At 33.9% G+C, this 19,369-nt stretch overlaps 1 protein-coding gene across 1 annotated transcript in view; it reads left to right on the top strand.

Annotated features, from left to right (window-relative positions):
- Positions 1-19,369, top strand: part of DNER (delta/notch like EGF repeat containing) — a 120,287-nt gene that overhangs the window by 57,987 nt on the left and 42,931 nt on the right. The window contains exons 4-5 of the mRNA XM_084529620.1: positions 1,321-1,487; positions 14,418-14,563. Coding sequence (XP_084385746.1) covers positions 1,321-1,487; positions 14,418-14,563 — 313 coding nt within the window. The remainder of the gene's footprint in view (positions 1-1,320; positions 1,488-14,417; positions 14,564-19,369) is intronic.

A 19,369-nucleotide genomic window follows, 5' to 3' on the forward strand; every position in this document is an offset into this window, starting at 1 on the left:
TTTAAGCCTAAGTAAGGAAGAGACCTGTGAGTGTGGATGCTCTAGCTGACTAGAATATGTAAGCAAATGAGATTTATTATTATTATTTTTTATTAGGAATAAACTGAAGTTTGTAGATTCTATAACTGTAAGACTCATGACAGAATGACCCCATTTTAAAAAGGTTTGCAGAGTATACAGGGTTGGTTTTGGTCATTTTTTATACAATGTACTTTCAATAGTGTTTTATTTTGTCAGTTAATCTGGACAGATAAATGCAGGTTGATATCCATCTTCATGACATTGTATTTCCTTTGTTAAGCACCAAAGTAGTAGGACCTCTGGTGCAAAGGCTGCACTCATGACAAATATAATTGGAACACTTTGCATTTCTTGTTTTGAACTCTAATAATAATATAAAAAAATGAGAGAGACCACCCTGTGTTCTCAGTAGGATTGAAACAATTTCATTATAGGAAATTGTGCAACAGAATTTCATCTCCTGGTATTTGGAGTCTTCTTTTTGGCAAGCGAGAATTAGCAGTTCTCAGCAGTACGATGGTGTTGCGATTGAACTCTTGTGGGATTGTTCAAACTCATTTGTGATTTATCAGATGAAATTAGTGCAAATGTTTGGGAACTTGCCAGAAATACTACAGATTTTTATTTTGTCTTTATGAGGTTAGTGGAAGAAAGTATCCTGAGAGGGAAGCAACACCAACATAGATACAGTGCTCCCTAGTGGAGCCAGCAGTATATATGCAGTTGTAGATGCTTATCCAACCTGTCAATATTTAGGAAGGCACCACTGACTCAGTGACCTTGGGAGCATTACACGACTCATTTGATTTGCAGGAATAAATTGTTCTGAACCTTCGATCTGGTATATCAAACAAATGAGTGTTTCTACCAGGATCTATCTCCCTGTATTGAATGAACATTGAATGCTCTTCAGTAGGCAAGAGAAGAAAATGATAGTGTTGTAGTTGTAGAATGGAGGTACTATTCAAAAGCCATAATTTCAGCCAGTGAAGAAGGCTGCTTTACTATTATGTACTGTTTTTATATAAAACACTTATTGGACACTAAGATGGTGTCCTTCAAATATTAGAAATTGAGACTCTGTACGATTAAATCTGCCTTTATGTATACTGTTATACAAATCTTACTGTTGAAGCATTTATTTATTTTATGGACACGATGAAAGCCTTCAGGCCTTTTTCTGGTTCCAAATTTGCTACATTTAAGTTCTTCTTCTCTGATGATAAGCTTTTGTTTGATGTACTTGCTGATAACACCAATTTTCCTTGCTGTAAGTATTCTTATTGTTTATTTTCTTAGAATAAGGCAAGATGCTACTGCTTCTCTTATCCTGCTGTGGAAGGTGACAACCACTGGGTTTAAGCAGTGTTCGCTTATTGATGGCAGAAGTGTCACTCTCCTCCAGGCACTGGGTGGACTTGTTCTTTCTGAAGAAATGCTTGCATTAGGAAACAACTACTTTATTGGTGAGTAGCAAACTGACTTTTTATCACTTCTACGTGACGGTCAGTAGCTTACCCAACATTTAGAGAAACAAAGAGATAATTGTCCTAATTTAGGTACTGCCGAAAAATCCAGACTTGATAGCATGGCCATGTTTTAGACATTGTTTCATTCAGAGCAGACAAGGTACACTAATTTCTTAACAAGTGGTACTATTCAATTGAAATCTAGATGATGAATGATTTTGTATATGCTCTTTTATAATAAACTGTAAAATTTTTGGTAAATGATAAAGCAAAAAACTCCAACTGTTCAAAGTGTACAAGGTATTCAAGCTTAAGCCTGTACACAGTAAAAAATATAATGGGAGATCTGATCTTCTGACAGCACTTATTTCCACCATTTTTAGTCATCAAGTTTTGCCTTTGTAAATATGAAACTTCAGATATACTGCATGTTTCGTTGGGCAATTAAATGTGAAGTATCTTTGTAAAAGGGGTATAATGAAAATAGGCTGATATGGTATTTTTAAGTGTATGGGAAATAATATTGATTTAAATGCGTCCTTTGTGCTAGACATAATAGACTTAATTAAATTGAGCTCTCTGGGTATATTGTTTGTTGTACCAATGACATGAAACGAAAGACATTGCAGTAACAGCATTTGTTGTAATGTTCTTGAAATGCTGTCTCTCTTTAAATGAAGCATAAGCTGCCACAAATTGTTATTCAGCAACTTGTCATGTTAATAAATGTGAAATAACATTCATTCTGATGCAGAAGTATTGGGACAAATTCTGTGTGTGTGTCTAATACAGAGAGAAACCCAAATGCAGTAGTGCCATGTTCTCTCATTTATGAGTTGTCACTTAACACAGATACTGCTTGAGGGTTGTTAGTGTAATCATTTATTAACTATCAGCTGTGGTTTCTTTAACAATTTTTTTTTTCCTGCAAATAATTTTTTAGTTCCTTATGTTTTCATTATCCTTTACTTCTTTCCAAGAACTAAAAGATTAATAATATTTTTTTTTCTCCCTCCCTTTTCTTCCCTTTTATTCTAGTTTTGATTTTATTTTATCGGAGTTAAAAAGTGCCTTCCTCAGGGATAAATTTTTGCTTTGGCTTTGGGGTAGTTAATGGTTAGTAAAAATAAATAAAAGCTTGCCTGACATAGAATAATTTGTAACTTTCCTGCACTCACAAAGACGTAGCTAAATGTACGTTTCAGTTAATATGCCCCCAGACAGAGGGCCTAAGATGCTCTGTGAATGTTCCACCAGGCTATAGCATAGGCTATTGATTTAGATACCTAAAATGAATATTGTCTTACTCTGTCATATCGTTTGCCTTGTCCTAGTTGCCCTTCTGTCCTGGGGGTTTTTGCTTTGAATAGTTTACTGTATGCTAGTTAACATGAGCAGAAAAGACACCTTTTCCTTAATGAATATAAAATCAAGTTTAGTTCATAAGCAAGACCATAAGTACAATTCTTATCTGATGCAGTACAAGTTTTCTGAGGCATCTTATTTTACTTTCACCTACTTTCTGGTATTTCTGTGGTCTCAGTTTCCTGGTACTGAAATTCTTTGTAGATTTTTTTTCCAGTCATTGTAGTGTAATTTGATTTATGTTAAGAACATGAATCATAAATGTGTATACAGGAACAGCAGGGAGACTCCAATAATACAGTGATACATTCATGAATGGGAGCATCTGAGTGCTTAGTGAAGATAAGTGCAGATACAGTGCATTTGAATTTTTAAAAATCTTAAATTTATTTTATCAAATGGAATGATTACCCATAGTGCTTTTGATAGAAAATGAATATGAAATATTTTGTCTGCACACCTTTTAGTTCTGAGAAATTGTGACTCCATTCTATGAGATAATCAAGTAGTGAGATAACTCATCAGTTTTCTGGACTAGATTATTTTATGTGGCCTTAGTTTAGCTATAGGTCTTCCCAGAATTAACTTGTTTTAATAAAACACTTGAAAAGAAAAAGAGTGAAATGCTAAAGTGATAAGGAAACTGAAATATTCATTTGTTAGTTTAAAAGTGTTTGTGACCTATCACCATTTATTGTAAGAAAGAGAAAACAAAGCATCCTATAGATTTGTTTCTTATTCATATAGAAATATTCTGCTTGCTTTCCATCACTAATTCTCATCCAATAAATTGTATGTCTTGGGTGTATAGCTTGCACGCAAACTTAGTCAATTGGTGTAAAAAATGATGAATTTTATCTGAACTCCACTGAAATCCATAATTCAGGTAAGGTTTACATAATTAAGTTAAAATGGATGCTTTTATAAAAACAACAGTAATCTAGCATGTGTTTTTATTGATGATACTTAAGACAGAACAATTGAGGTGCTGTGGGATGCTGTAAGCAGAGCAATGCTTTACTCTTCGGACCATGCCAACCAATATATTTACTTTATATACTTAAAAAAAACAACAAACATTTTCCTTCCATTTTCAAAGGATTTTTAAAGGGATTCTTCTATTAATTGGCAAATTCTGTACAATGCAACTTTGTTACCTCCTACAAATCTTTCTGAATAAGATGGTTATGTCAAAGATTGTGGGAAATATTGTGGGAAATATTACTTGTTTTTTGTGTTACCTTATGGCAACTAATTAAAAAAAAACAACATTCATTTAAAGATGCTTTGACAAGATTTAAAAGAATTAGAAGCTGGAAATAACGTATGGATTTGCTGATCGTGTGATCTAGGACACAGTTTTGGAGACTGGAAATAATGCTATCTCTGAGATACAGAAATAGAGAATTTGATTATCCTGGAGACAGTCGAAATGCCTGTACTGTGAGGTGGAAGGGCTTGAGGGAAGGAGAAGAGTTTAAGCACAATTAAACCAAAAACTTTGGTCTGTTTTCCATGATGTGATGGCTATGAAATGGCTGCTGCAACTGAACAGACTTCGGCAGGGCAGGAAAGGACCTGTGATGCTAAGAGTGTGCAGTATGATTATGTTGTTAAATTACAACACTTGTCCCCATTAACATGAGCCCCTGCAGATGGGAAAGGATACTGAGCTGAATGAAGCCCATGCTTTCTCACTCTGCCTGCTTTGCATAGAGTACTTATTAATGCATTTCTGGCCACAAATTGGGCAGTCTTCTAAAATAATGTATTAAGTTTTATTAGAAAGTTTACTTATCAGCCAGTGGAAAAAAGAAATGCCCAATATGGTTTAGGTCATGAAGTGAAAAAGACCCTGAGAATACTGATTCACTCAGTAGGCTAATTGGGTTAGGTGGAGGATGAAGCATAGAGTATATCCCAAGGTGCCAATGACATTTAAAACCACACTAATGCTAGACAAAAGTAATCTGTAGTAAAGGCCAGGTGAACTGTCAATCTCTGCCCAGCTGTTTGCAAGAAAAATGCTTCATTTGATGCCATTAAAATTTAAAAAGTTTTGTCCCCAAATTCAGGACTTTTTTTTTTTTTTAAAAAAAAAAAAAAAAAAAGCATGTTATTGAAGGCATTTTGTACTCTCAGAATAGCACCCAAAATAACTATTGTGTAAAGTGGAATGCTAAGGGTGGATATCAAGATTTGGAAAAGAGATAGCTGGGAAGTGAACGAGAAGGTAGAATTCATTTTTAAATAAGAGATGAAGAGATGGTGATAAAGGAATCAAAATTTAAACATAGTAACTCATTGAAAGTCTGCCTTTTACAGAAGTTAACAGCTTCACAGTATTTGTCCCAATATTCTTTGAAGGTAATGAGTCATTATTTGTAAGCTATTTGTCATGTTTATAAAATGTATCATCCATATTGCTTTTAATTCAGAATCTTTGTATCAACATTAGTACTAGAATATATGAAAATGACTAATTGTAAAACCTAGTCTTGTTACAGTGGCACACCTATTCTTTATTGCAATGTATCACAAAAAATGAAAATCAGATGAAAGGCATTTTACAAGTCTGAAAAAATGAGATAAGCGTGCCCTGATGCACTGTCAGTCTGTGCATGAGTCTTTCAGACTGAAATTATCCTGAATATTATTAGGTTACAGCCAGGGTTCTCCATAGTTGAAAGTGTTGCTTGCTATATGTTTGACAGGGGTCTAATACACCTAAAATTATGCACTTCTCTCTTTCAGGGAATATATATTGCATCTTGGCATAAGTACAGGAACATGATTATCTTTTTCTATTCAAGTTTGTTGCAAGTGCATAAGATTTACTAAATTGATTAAATAATATCTCTCATGAGAAAATAATGCATTAATGATTTCCTTTCAAAAATATAAAAAGGCCTTGTTAATGGATAATGAAGGATATTTTCAGCTTTTATAGCAACTCTATTGTAATATTCTATAATTTCTTGCATGCATCTTATTTATCCAAATGTGCAATCACCCTGTAATTGAAAACTAGAACATTTATTCTGGAAATACGGTCTGCTATCCAAATGGTCGAAAAGCAAAACCAACTCCCCAAAAGCATTAAACTCTTTATTCTCTTAATGCTGAGATATTTAGAAGTTCTATAGAAACTGTATACCATCTATTACATATCTTAGTCTGTTAATTTACTCTGGCAATAAATTCACATAATTGTTCACTACACTAACAATTCTGTCCTTCATGACTAAAGATGCTTCAACTCTAACATCCATGGGTATCAGTTGTCATTTTCCATTTTCAAATTTATCTTGTAGTCTGGTACAGGTAAACCTGTATTGGTATACATTTAGCAATTGTATGATTTGCTATTGAGTTTTTGCATTAGAAAATGATATTTAATGCTAGTTATATGATACTTAACAGTCCTATTCTACTAATAATCAAAGCCATCATTGCTAATATTTTTTGGTGAATTTGGGTATTAAAATTACATATGTGATAATCACTTAAGTTTTAAGAAGTATTTATTTTGAGGTTTTGAGCATAAGGTTAGAACAGGGAGTTGGCATTACTGACTGTGCAGCAACAGTGTCCTTCCTTTCTCCCCCCCCCCAAGTGAAAAAACCCCACAATTATTGTTTCACTAGTAAAATATTTTCTATGCTTTTAGGTCTTCAGTATGCTTATTATGATATTGACAGTGTTGACAAAATGTGTTCCTCATCAGGTTCTATGATAAAATGTTGAAAAGACTGCTTTTCTGCCTTGTTGTGCCTGCTGCTGAAGATACAGTGAGGGGACATGTTTCAGAAAAATAGCAAAGCAAGGACAGATTGGTTGGTGTTAGTGTTTAGCCTCCATTTCCCCATAATTAATACACTAGAAAAGTTTGTATATCTATACCTATCTATAATTGTTTAAAGAGAGGAAAAAAAGCATGTAAATAACTTGAAATTATTTGCTTTGCAATTTTTGCTCTATGTAGCATTTCCACTGTGCAGCATAAAAGCAGTGTTCATGTCATATTGCTACATTAGCTTTTAGATTGTCTGTCTATAAAATGAGGAAGAAATTAATAAGCAAAATTGCTATTTGTCTGTTAAGACATTGCAAATAATAAGGCAGAAGGTTTAACGTGTAATATGCATGAAAACAATGCATTTTTATATGAACCGCAAATAGATTATCCAGAAAAATCTTTAAATTATAATGTTTATTTTAAACTGCTATTTCCACTGCAGCAAAGAAGTCTGATGCAGACCTATAGTAGATCTGTAATCTGTTTTCCTGCAAGACGCCAAGTCTTTTTTGATAATACAATTTAACTAGTTTAAACTGTAACTACAAAGGATTTGAAAAGTGGTCACTGCACAAACTCACTTGAAAGTGGATGCTATAGCATCTTTATGGTGTAATGAAAAACACTGATGATTTTCAAATGCTGTCATCAATAAGGCAGCTTGCTTGGATCACTTTAAAAAGTATTTCTTAGAAAGGAAAATTAATGCTTGGATACTCAACAGAAGCGATCTGGTAAATTTGTAAAAGAATGGGATCCATATGTACAGAGATGTTTTGCTATCTGAAATGCTGTCCCGCCTCTCTAATCAAGCAAAGTCCTGTCTTTAATATTTTTACACTGAGCAGTAGGGCATCTATCTTTTTACATTTCAATTATTTGCTCTTTTGATGCACTTTAGTTCACTTCATGAATCTCCTTGCAACATCTCATCATACATCAACAAATGGTCACCACTAATACAGACTGCAGGGATACGAATAGCCAAAATGAAAGTTAATGTACAAAATTCTTCATTAAAATAAAGAATATAGAGAAATATTTTGAAAAAAAAAATTCTTTTATCTGTTTTTATCTGTTTTTAAAGAGGTTCAGATTAGGATGCAAATTTTACTTGTCTTTTAGATGGTAAGTTTTGTGTAGTATATGTTTAAAACATGCATTTTTTTCCACCAAAAGAGAACAATTTGCTGCATATTGAAATTGTATTTGCTTAAGCAAAACTGAAATAGGACAAATTTATTTCGTAATAGGAATGTGTGAAATGAATTCACTGAAAACTACGTAGTCAAGTTATTCCAGCTTTAGCAAGTTACCACGTGCCAGCTGAGCGTGGTGTGAGCTCTCAGCCCATGGCATATGTGCGGTCATTTGACTTAACTCTCTTTCACTCTGGACTAAATTAAATCCCATTGCCTTGCACATGCCACAGCTGGAGTGTTTGTGCTGCTGTACCAATGTGCAGCTACCTGAGCTTCTGTGACTGTTTAGTTACTTTAGTGCAAGTCAGCATTACTAGTGGGAAATTTGAAAACAACCATTCCAGTTAATGGGATTTTCATTTTCATGTGCACAATTTGCCTGTAATGGCCCTACTGTAGGCTGTATTGAGTATTGTCCTTAGCTGTGAACATTTCCCTGGGGTTCTGGGCATAAGAGCTAACCTCATGGAAAATGGCCTTTTGATAAACAGTAGCAGCAGCAGCAGCAGTGTGAGCAGCACAAACAGTTCAATGAAGTGTTGATTTTAGTGACTTTTTCAAAGGATGGTCTTATACCCTATACAGCAAGAAGTTAAGCATCTAGCTAAAAAAAAAAAAAAAAAATAAAAATCTGAAAAATGCTGTTATGCTATACAAGAAAGGGTATTTTAAAAAGTATATAAAAAATCAGTATCCTGTCCTGCCCATCATGATTGAGTTATATGTGTCTTGTCTAAACATACACAGATGTAAACATATGGCTATTCACTTTTTTTTTTTTGGTAGATCGTTTTAAGCTAATATCCAAATAACTTTTACTCTTTAATTAATAACTAATTTAAATTTAAATTAAATTAAAATAACTAAATAACTTTAACTTCTTTAATTAATTACTAAATTTTTAGTATTTTTATCCACTGCTGCTTTTACCAAACAATGGTGGGAAATATTTCTTCTAGTCTATATCTGGAGGTTTATATGCTCAAATTGGTAATACTTGGCAAAATACCTTCAATTTTCTTGTTGTTGAAAATTTATCTTTATTCAAATACAACTCTTATGACCAGTTCACAGATAATTACATTCAGTTGATCATGTGGTTGTTTGCATTGTGAGACCTTGGACAGATTGTTTACCATGATCTATAAAATGAGGATACTAATGCATAATGTAAAAGAAAATGTGAGACATATTCTAATAAAATGTGTAAAGTGCTTTGAGATCTTCAGCTGGTAGTGTAGCAGTAAGTGCAGTGTATTTAAATATAGGGTAGCTACTCTTCTGTTTTTAAGTTGAGACAGTTGCTATAGATAAATCCTAGCTGACTGTGCCACCCATGCAATCTACTGCAGCTCCTCTTTTTGCAGTCCTAGCTATGTCATTTGTATTCCATCACATACTGCTTTTGTTAAGTGTCATATCAGAAATTCTGGTGGGCTACATTTGTGCCCAAAATAGTTCACTGCCAGCTTGGCAGCACTGTGGAGATACTGATAAATAAGCACATAATGGGGAAACTGTGATACAGGAAATCTATCAGTGGATTAGTCTTGTCACCCTTCCCTGTGCTTTCACCATTATCTTGGACAGTAAGCAGAGTCCTTGAAGCCATGATAGGTCACACTCTAAACTAGTGCCACATCTCTTTAATAAGCTGTATGCAAGTGGTTTTGTAAGTGTAAGCATACTCTTGCTAACTGACTATTTCATAATCCCATCATGGGTTTTGGTCCAGCCAAAAAAATTGGTTATTTTATTTTATTTTATTTTATTTTATTTTATTTTATTTTATTTTATTTTATTTTATTGTTTAGGAATAATGAAATTTTGAAATTGCTGTTTGTTATAGAGGAGACGCATACATAGATCATGTATTTGAGAATTTTTGTATGGTACGTGTATCCAAGTAATTTGCTGAGTTCATAAATGTACTTTAACTCCCAGTCCTGCATTACTCAGCTCCAGCTTGAAAGTCAAGCTGTGTGCTGTTTCTTCCCAAAGTTTTGCTATCAATTTTCTGACAACCAATTTTTGCTTTCTGTTACACCCGCGTATAACTACCATTGTCAATCTGGTTCTTATGGCACTGCAGAAATGTTACTGAGAATATCATTTGACCAACACAATGCTTATCTTTATCGTTGTAATGGTGATTGCAAACAAAGTGTATGTTTGTTTTTTCAGAGTCCAGGATGACTTTTCAGTGCTGGTAGTGAAAGAAGAAAGCATACCTATTTTTAAACAGAATGTGACTATGATATCAACTGGGGTGAGGGGAAAGCAATGAGAAGTTTTGCAGTCCCTTGTCAGTGAAGAAAATACTCTTTAAATGGCTGTGTTTCATGTGATGCTTTGAAAAATAAAGTATTAAAAAAACATCTCTTGAACTGATTCTCACTGAAGCCTATTTATCGCAATGGGAATCAGATAACAGTACTTTTAAAAGCAGTATCTGACCAAGGCTTTAGTGACAAAACACAGTAAGCATGCTGGTTTGTATTGAAGCTGGGATATTTGATTAGTTGTATCATTTATAAATAACACTATTTGTGGGCAAAATAGCAGTTCTGTTATTGCAGCTGTATTTTTGAATCCCCAGATGCTGTGTATCATTAGTATCATTAGAGAATGATTTTAGATGTTCTGTACAATCATCCTACGGCACTGATGTCCCAGAAGTACTGCATCAAAGATTGTCAATGTCATTGTCTACCTGTTTCTCACTTCTGCTTAATCTTTTGGAGTGGGCAAGTGCAGAGGGAAAAAAAAAGGACAGATAGAAACTGATAGACATTCCACTGCTGTCTTATTTCCTCAGGAAACCAGACTAAAAATACTTTGAAATCTTGGGACTGATGCTTCATAAGTGTCCTAACTCCTTGGCAATCACTCTCTCTCATTCAAAGAATCTTTAGGTGGAGTTAAAGACCTATTGCCTAAGTGTGACTTAAAAGACTTGCATACTTTTGTGAATCAGAACCTTGGTGAAAAGAACTATTGCTGTATTTCTGAAGTAAAATTATAATCTATTATTTAGCAGTAGCTAAATATCTATTAAAATTGCAATAGAGAAAATACATTTGAGCCAATTACAATAGGAGATTGGTTACAATTTGTAGTACGATCTTATGTGTCACATTATCATAATATGCAATAAGATAAGAATAAATGCATTGCAGGAAGATATTGTTCAGAAATGGATGCTGCTAAGGAAGCAAATCAGTTTGTGTAGCACAGCAAAATACACAGTCAATCAGTACTTGAGTACTTCTTTTGTAAAATAAATAAATAAATTAATAAATCCTTCATGTAGTTGAAGTGAAATTCAAAATCTACAAATGTACTACTGGTGATCATAAAAGTATGGAGGGGATGGGGCATTCTGCAAGTAAATAGTAGCACAAGAAAGTAGTCACTCCTTATTTACTTTGTTGTGCATATGGATGCTAACTTAATCTACAGTTTTGACTAAATACAGGTGTAAGGAAATCATATGTGACTGGGACAAAAGATATAGCAGTAATCTGAATGGCATAATATGATCTTGTTGAAAGTAGCTGAATACAAATAATATTGTCAGCTTTTATTTTATTTTATTTTATTTTATTTTATTTTATTTTATTTTATTTTATTTTATTTATTTTTAATTCTCACCTTGTTGACGGTAAGAATCTTGGAGAAACAGGCGTATTCGTGCTTTGTGCTTGTGGGTTTAAGTAGGTGAATCTACCAGGATGGAAGGAATTGTAGCATATTTTACCATGAATGCTGTCAATGAAATCATTCAGGCACTTCTCAGACTATCAGCTTTGTGTGCAGAAAGCTTGAAAATGCCTCCACTGCAACATAAATGACTTGTCACATCATATTCTGATTTATTAGGTTTTAATAATTTCTGTAATAGTGCTGTAAGTAGTTCAACCCTGAATTCTTCAACTTAAAATACCCTGATGTCATTGTTTTAAGTAGATTTAGAAAACCAGTAAGATTTAACTGAACTTTTGCTATGAAAAACTGTAATATTTTTCTCCAGTCCTGAGATGAAGGGAGCTCTAAATATGCTTCTGAAAATGTTCTCCTAGCTAGAAGTTAAAAATAAGCTTAAAACTCACTCTAGTTTAGTCACTGTTACAGGAATTGGAGAAGGAATTAGTTAACCTGCATTAAGCAGGGAGTCACATTTAGATGAGCAAACTTCTTCTAGCCTTAAAACTTATAGATTTCAGAAAGTTGTGTGCAACTTCCATAGAAGGAAAATAGATAGTCATATTTTTATCTTTTTGTATTTAGAAATTAGGTGAGATAATTAGAAATTACAGGAAACTGTTTGGCTTTCTGGTGAGAATAATGATTTCTTCAGTGTTTTGCCTAAGGGGTGTTGATACCAAAATAGTAACAAGACTCAAAGTAGAAGGTTGATTTAATACTCCTTTAGGGAACTGTCCCGAAGAATACGTAACAACCTGCTTCAGACAAGCAAATGTGAACCCAAAGACATTTTCTAAATATCACATTCTTCTGAGCATTCACATATAATTGCATGACTGTCTGTGACAATCACATTCAATTGTTAAAGGAAACAATTCTGGCTGCATGTTTGAACAGATGGGTAAAAATGGGGTGTGTAGTGAGGCCAGAATTAAATGGCTGTTTTAGAAGAGTTCAACAGATTACAATAATCTCTGCTAGCCAAAATAGACCATTAGACGTGCAACTGTACCTTATACAGTTTTAATCTTATTTTCTTGAATATTTAGATTTAGCTAACTTGTGGCAGCTGTACTCAAGCTGCTGATAATTGTATTGGACATGAGGTTTTCCTGGTTTGAAGCTATGATTTGGTGTTTCTAATATAGACAACTCTTTGTTCAAAGGATGCAGCATTTTAAAAAGCAAAATCTAAAAATGAAGAACAGAGAATGAAAGTCTTCCATACAATTTTCTTTGGAATTTGTAGAATTATTCATGTTCGACACTTTTATATGCAGAATGCGAGTAATTTTTAACAGCTGTTCTGGAAAGAAAATTCACTTGGAGTTCAGACTATTTCCTGAAACATTGTTCATTGTAAATATTATATTGTACTGTTTTTTCTATTTGACCAAGTATTGTTACATCTCTAGTCTATAGCACAAGAAGCTGGACTGCATCCTGAATGCTCCTTTGAGGTTTATGCCATAAATGTATCCTAGAATTTAAAGAAGAAAATATTAGAAAAAAAGTCATACGCTTCCTGCATGTATTTGCTGTTATACTTTGTGAAATTACAGCTATTCAGATTAAGAAAAAGCATCTATTTTTCCTTAAGTTCTATTAATTTCTGAAGTATAATCCTGCATTCATTCTCTGTCTGCAACTTTCCAAACAGATACTGGAACAATCTTAGAACCTTACAAGTCTCCCTACGTTAAGGGTAGTGAAATAAAATAAGGTTCAACATAAGGTTATAGAAGGATTTTTTTTTTTTTAATTATTTTTTTTATTTTTTTAAACGCATGTATTCTGCATAAAATATACACTGTACCAAAACCACACTCGTTATGTCACTTCACATATATTCTGCTACAAGTTCCCAGGTCAAAGCAGAAACAGCTAACTGATGCCACAAGCAGAAGGGCTGTAACCCAGGAGTCTAATCACAGTGGTGGAATGGTGCAGTTTGAGCACAAGTGAAATGGACTATATGTATTTCTGACTTAACTGTGTATGTTATGGGCTGTGTATTTCCATGTTTTGTCTTTCCTGTTCTTGACTTTTTATTTTACAGATATTTCTATTAGAAATACAGGTGATAAAAATGATCTTGTTATGCTCCAGTGCATTTTAATAGCTTCCAATGTTTTTGTTTTTGTTTTTTTTTAAACTTTCATACAACTACAGATGCTAGCCAGAAATTCATGAATTTTCCTTATCAAATGTTATCACTTCCGTGTTTTGTTCACCTTTATCACCTATGCCTAGAATCACCTTCTACAGTGATAAGATCTGACATTCAGTAATACTTGTACTGCAAATATTCAAAATAATGCCGTCAAAATGAGCATGTATGTATTTGCAGACTCCATCAAAAACACAGCAAAGAAACTGTCCATCTTTTACTGTAATGCTGTTTATGATCTGTGTGCTTTCTAGTTCTATCTAAAGTAACTGTTGAAAATTCAGGTTAACGTTTTTCTCCACTGAGTATGTTTTTAATATTCTTTGCCATTAAAAGTTAGGGAAATATAAACTATCAAAAAGCAAATAAAAGTGGTTGATTATTAGAGACCTAAGAAATTGTAGCAGATTACATCCCAGGAGGCAGATCTGTTTCACCAGCCTGTCTTCCTTTTGTTAATCAATATGATGACCGGTTCTTTCCAGACTCCGTTCCAATTTGCATTTACATGCATTAAATTTTGGTAGGTCTGTATGAAATATGAGCAATGATGTTCTTATTTGATAGTTTCTTTCAATTCTATTTTATTTGTTTGTCTAGCATCAACATATATTAGCATAACTTCTTGTATTTTCTCATATATTAAGATTATTTTTTTTATTTTATGTTTTTTATTTTTAAAGGTTTTTTAAATGATTCAGTTACAAAGTGCATCGTGGCTTTACGCTTGACTGTGATCGTGAAAGTCAGTACCTGCATGCCTGTGGGAAGCCATTCAGATAAATTCCCATGTTCGGGGAAGGGAAAATGCATCACCAAACCAGACAAGGTAAGGTGAACTTATCAAGATCTTTGTGTAATGTGGAAAGTCCATGCCAATATAAATACAGGGGTCCTCTGAGTGTGCATATACCTTGATGTTATGAAATAGGCTTCACATGCTCACTGATGTTACTAAATAATAACAGTGTATTAATTACCTATTCATAAAAATGAAGCGGTTAAAAAAAAAGGACTGATAAGAAATGCCAAGTCAGATGCTGTCCTGACAATAAAAAAACAATTATTCAAAGCAGGTATATAAGGTAATGTATACTGCATCTGCCTGTTGTTACACAAGCATAATTCTTTTTGAGATGAGAAGATGTGGTGGGCACTTCGTATCCCCAATCTCCAGAGCGGTGTGCTCCAGTTTGTGAATCTTCAGCCTTTGTTCTTCAGGTCTGATTTACTCTAAACTTACCTCTCCACATCTCAGTTGTTCACAAATCAGTGAACAGTATCATGGAATTCTCTGAGCATTATAATGAGAAGTAATAGAATGGAGTAATTTGGTAATGTCTGAAAGTTTTCCTGTATAGTTCTTTCCTTAAATTAACACTACTGGGAGACTACAATGGCGACAGGAATTCCACTGGCCACTTTGTGGTTTTTGATTGTTTGTTTGTTGTACAATCTAGTAACATGAAAAAAATAAGAATCAGATGTGTTAAATTTGCATTCTATGTACTGCTTTGGCAAAACCAGGCTGGCCTTCTATGTACAAGAACCTGTATGCTCTGCCACATTCTATATGTGTTGATTTTATTTCTTCGATTAAAAGTCATTTGCAGCACAAATATGTGCAGTTAATCTTTGGTTTTATTAATATTCATTTGGGAGATAAAAGCAATAGTAACTGTTGAGTAAATATTAACAGCTGTGAGCCTGCTGTGAGCACAGAAAATTTGGCATATTTAGGGAATTCACTGATAGTTCATCTGCTACCATTTTCTGATTTAAATTCTCAATAAGCATGTTTGATAGAAAAATGACAATTTGAATTGTAACAACAATAATTAAATTGCTGCAGTAATCTATATATGCATGGCAATGCTAACATCTGGAAGACAAGAAAATCTTTATTTCTTAAAGATAAAAATTTAAATTGCTTGAGGTAATGTGTGAACACAATTACTGCAAGATGCAGTTAGAAGTAAATGATACTCTACCATAACAGTTGACTGATATCCCCAGAATTTATTCATTCATAGTGTACTATTTCATAGTTCAGTTTATTTCTTCCTGCTTTACTGTATTTAATGTTTTTCTTCACACATTTTGAATTTGCATTTCAGCATTTTGAATTTGATTAATGTAAGTAATATGTTCAAACATATTATATGTAATGGCATATCAAAATATCTTCCCTTTTTTCATTTTTTTTATCAGGTTGTGAGTTAAAGGCTTTGATAAATAGTCTTATTTTCTGTTTTTCATGTTGTTAGTCCTTTATTATGTCTCTAATTTCTTTCTTTTACTGCAGGCTATATATCACAAAGAGAAAATATGTTAATTCTTGTATGTATGCAGAAGAACTAATATATTTTTATACTAAGGAAAATGAATATATAGCTTTTAATAATCACTTATGTTTTAAAAATCTCTGAGACATGGCATTTGACTTACAAGGAAAATAAAATAATCTTTAAAAAGACAGACAAACTAGCTTCTTGGCCGCAAAGGGGAGCTGTTATTTCACTCAAAAAAAAAAAAAAAAAAAAGAAGAGAACTCAGTACCTGTACTTCCCCACCTTTTATCATCACATTGAAAGTATTATAGGTTACAACTAGAACTGTTAGTGACAAAAGAACTCTCTCATGTGCATGCAGTGTGTTCCTTTCCATGGAAAATTAACAGGATTTTTTTTCCTGTATTTCCACCTACTTTTCTCCTGAGGATTAATAACAGCAAACTTTATAAGGTAGTATTTTTGACATAACATGCACAAGGTTGTAGTTGATGGACACCCCTGTAGCTGAAGCTATGAGATGTAGAAATCATGCTGAAGTCCATTTCTGAAGAGGCATCTACCAGTTCATGGTAGTCAGTGAACTGGTATTTGTGGGATTCTTTAAATCTTGTCTCTTCAAATAAATTATTAACTTCAGAAGTATGTTTTTTCTCACTGCTCCTGATTTTCCAGACCTTCAACACATGAAGAATGTCCCCAGTGATCCTCTGCAGTGTCATCAAACCTACGCCAGGTAGTGATCTGGCTGGGGGTAACTCAGTAAAACTTCAGTGTTTCCAAATGTTGCTAATTTATGACCAGACTCCTACTACAGGGAAAGTAAAAATCTTATGTTGTCTGTCCAGCCATAATGATTTTTCAAATCTGTCAGTTTTCCTTACTCTTCAGCTTATTAGTTGCATAATAGAATTTCAGCCAGGAAACTAATTCAGGCCCAGCATAAGCATCATAGTTAAAAATAGAAGGTGAATGTTTTGTTAAGCAGGATGGTTTTGCTATTGTTTAACTCATTTTAGGTGAGATATACCCTAAAATGTATTAGTCATTTCCCTAATGACAGTGCAAACAACTGCCAAAACTACATGCTTGACATGTACCAACTGCTGTATTGGTTTATCCCAAGACACGTCCTCTGCATCTCTTTTTTTCAGAACTGAAACTTTATTTTTCTTTAGATTTCCAACATGCCCTTTGTGATTTGGTGTTTGTTTTTATCTGTAACTCACTCTGTTTGCACAATCTAGTCATGCAGGATGAAAAACAACTTCTTAGAAGAATACATAAAAGTCCTAATGTGGTGAATGGGCTCAGAGCTGTGCTGGCTGTAGTCATTTTGTTTCCAGTGCCAAGAAGATTAATGACCGTCTTTGTGTTTTTATGTACTTCATAGTTTTATTCCATATCGAGTTTAATGTAATAGAATGTAGTAACACATCTGTTTAATGGGAAAGTTAAATGTAATTAACAATCTGCAGTTACATAAGTGCAGTGGCATACAGTCATCTGTGGAGTGCATAAAACCTGTAAACAAATGAATTCTAGTCTAACCTGGAAGTTCTGGCCAGTTTTCACTCATTCCTTACTGAGTTAGATTTTTTTTTTTTTTTTTTTAATATAGAATGTGGACATGCAATTACAAGCTCATAACGACAGTTTCTTTTTCTATAGTAGTTGTCATTGAACATAAAATTCACAGCTTTGAACTATGAACTTCTGTGAAGTGAGGTGATGCTGAACCAAAGTGACACCTTTTCCTTCTTTTGTACAAACGTTGTACCACAGCTTTGCTGCTATACTTGCTGTTTTTCCACAATGGAAGAATGAATGTGTCAAAAAAATAAAAGATCTCGGCATCATCACCATATAAATATCAGATTTGAAATTATATACTCAACTTTCAACCAGAATAAGTTGTCCACAAACAAGTTAGCTGTGAATAGAAGAGAGAAATCTTAGTACAAATCTAAAGTGAGATATATTTAGTGTGAATTTCTGATTTGGTGAAGGTTTTTAAAGTGAACTGTGGGCATCCATTGGATTTGAGAGCCACAATTTTGCTTACATATAGAGATATAATGATTTCTTTCACAGATTGCTCTGGTCCATAACTTCAGCTCTCCTGTGTAAAATGTAGAAGAGCAGATTGTGTAAATATGAAATTTTATTGCTAGAATTAGAACCCTTGAGATTTATACAAAAATAACTGGCCTTTGCCTACATTAAGAAATAACGGATTGAACTGAATAGTGATTGTTTCCATGTACTCTATATGGGTTATAAGTTCATGGGGTAAATCCACTTGATTATGTTTGCAGAAAGGTGTGGTGGTTTTACAGTGCTAGGCAGCTAAACACCACAACCACTCTTTCACTCCCCCTCCTTAGATGACGAGAAAAGTAAAGATGAGAAGTAAAGTAAAGAACAATTCACGGGTTGAGATAAGGATAATTTAATTAAAGGGAAAAATAACAATAATAATAATTATTATTAAGAAAAGGTTATTAAACAATTTAACTAAAGGGGAAAAAAAAAGGAAAGGGGAAAGGGAGGAGGGAAAGAGAAAAAAAGGAAAAACAAACAAACGAACAAAACAAATAAAGGCTATGTGGAAGTGCAGAGGAAATAAATTACTCTCTACTTCCCACAAATGAGTGATGGTTGACCACGTCCTTGCAGCAGGGCCTCAACGCATGTAGCTGGTGTTTGGGAGGAGGACCAACGTTTTCACGAGAGCCCACCCCTCCCCTCTTCTTCCTGTTTCTACCTTTTGTTGCTGAGTGTGACATCATGTGGTATGGAATAGCCCTTTGGTTGGTTTAGGTCAGCTGCCCTGGTGATGTTTCTTTTCTCACTTTTTTGCCCACCCCCTAGGAGAGTTAGAGAGAGTCCCGATGCTGTACCAGCACTGCGCAGCAGCAGACACAACACTGGTGTGCTACCACTGCTGTTCTAGCTACAAATGCAGACCACAGGCTTGTATGGGCTGCTGCAGGAAAAGTTAACATCCCAGCCAGACCCACTACAAAAGACTTATTATAAAATACCCCGCTGCATGTCTAAAGGCAATTTCTCCTGTATAATTACTTAGTTTCCAGGATATTCCTAAATACAATATATTTATCACAGTTATGTTTTGCCCAAACAACTTACTGTAATGTTTGCAACGAATGCTGAAAGTCTTTCTCAATGAGAGAAAGCCTAGACATTCATTTTGTTCTAGTCCACTTACGAGCTTCTTTTCTACAGAAGAAGGAAAAAAAAAAAAAGTTGCGGTCTTATGGTCTCTCTTCAGTCTGAAATTTCTGAATCTGATGAGCACAGTATTTATAAATCTGCTTACT

This window comes from Aythya ferina (genome assembly GCF_964211825.1).
Source record: "Aythya ferina genome assembly, chromosome: 9".
In the NCBI taxonomy this organism is placed as follows: domain Eukaryota; kingdom Metazoa; phylum Chordata; class Aves; order Anseriformes; family Anatidae; genus Aythya; species Aythya ferina.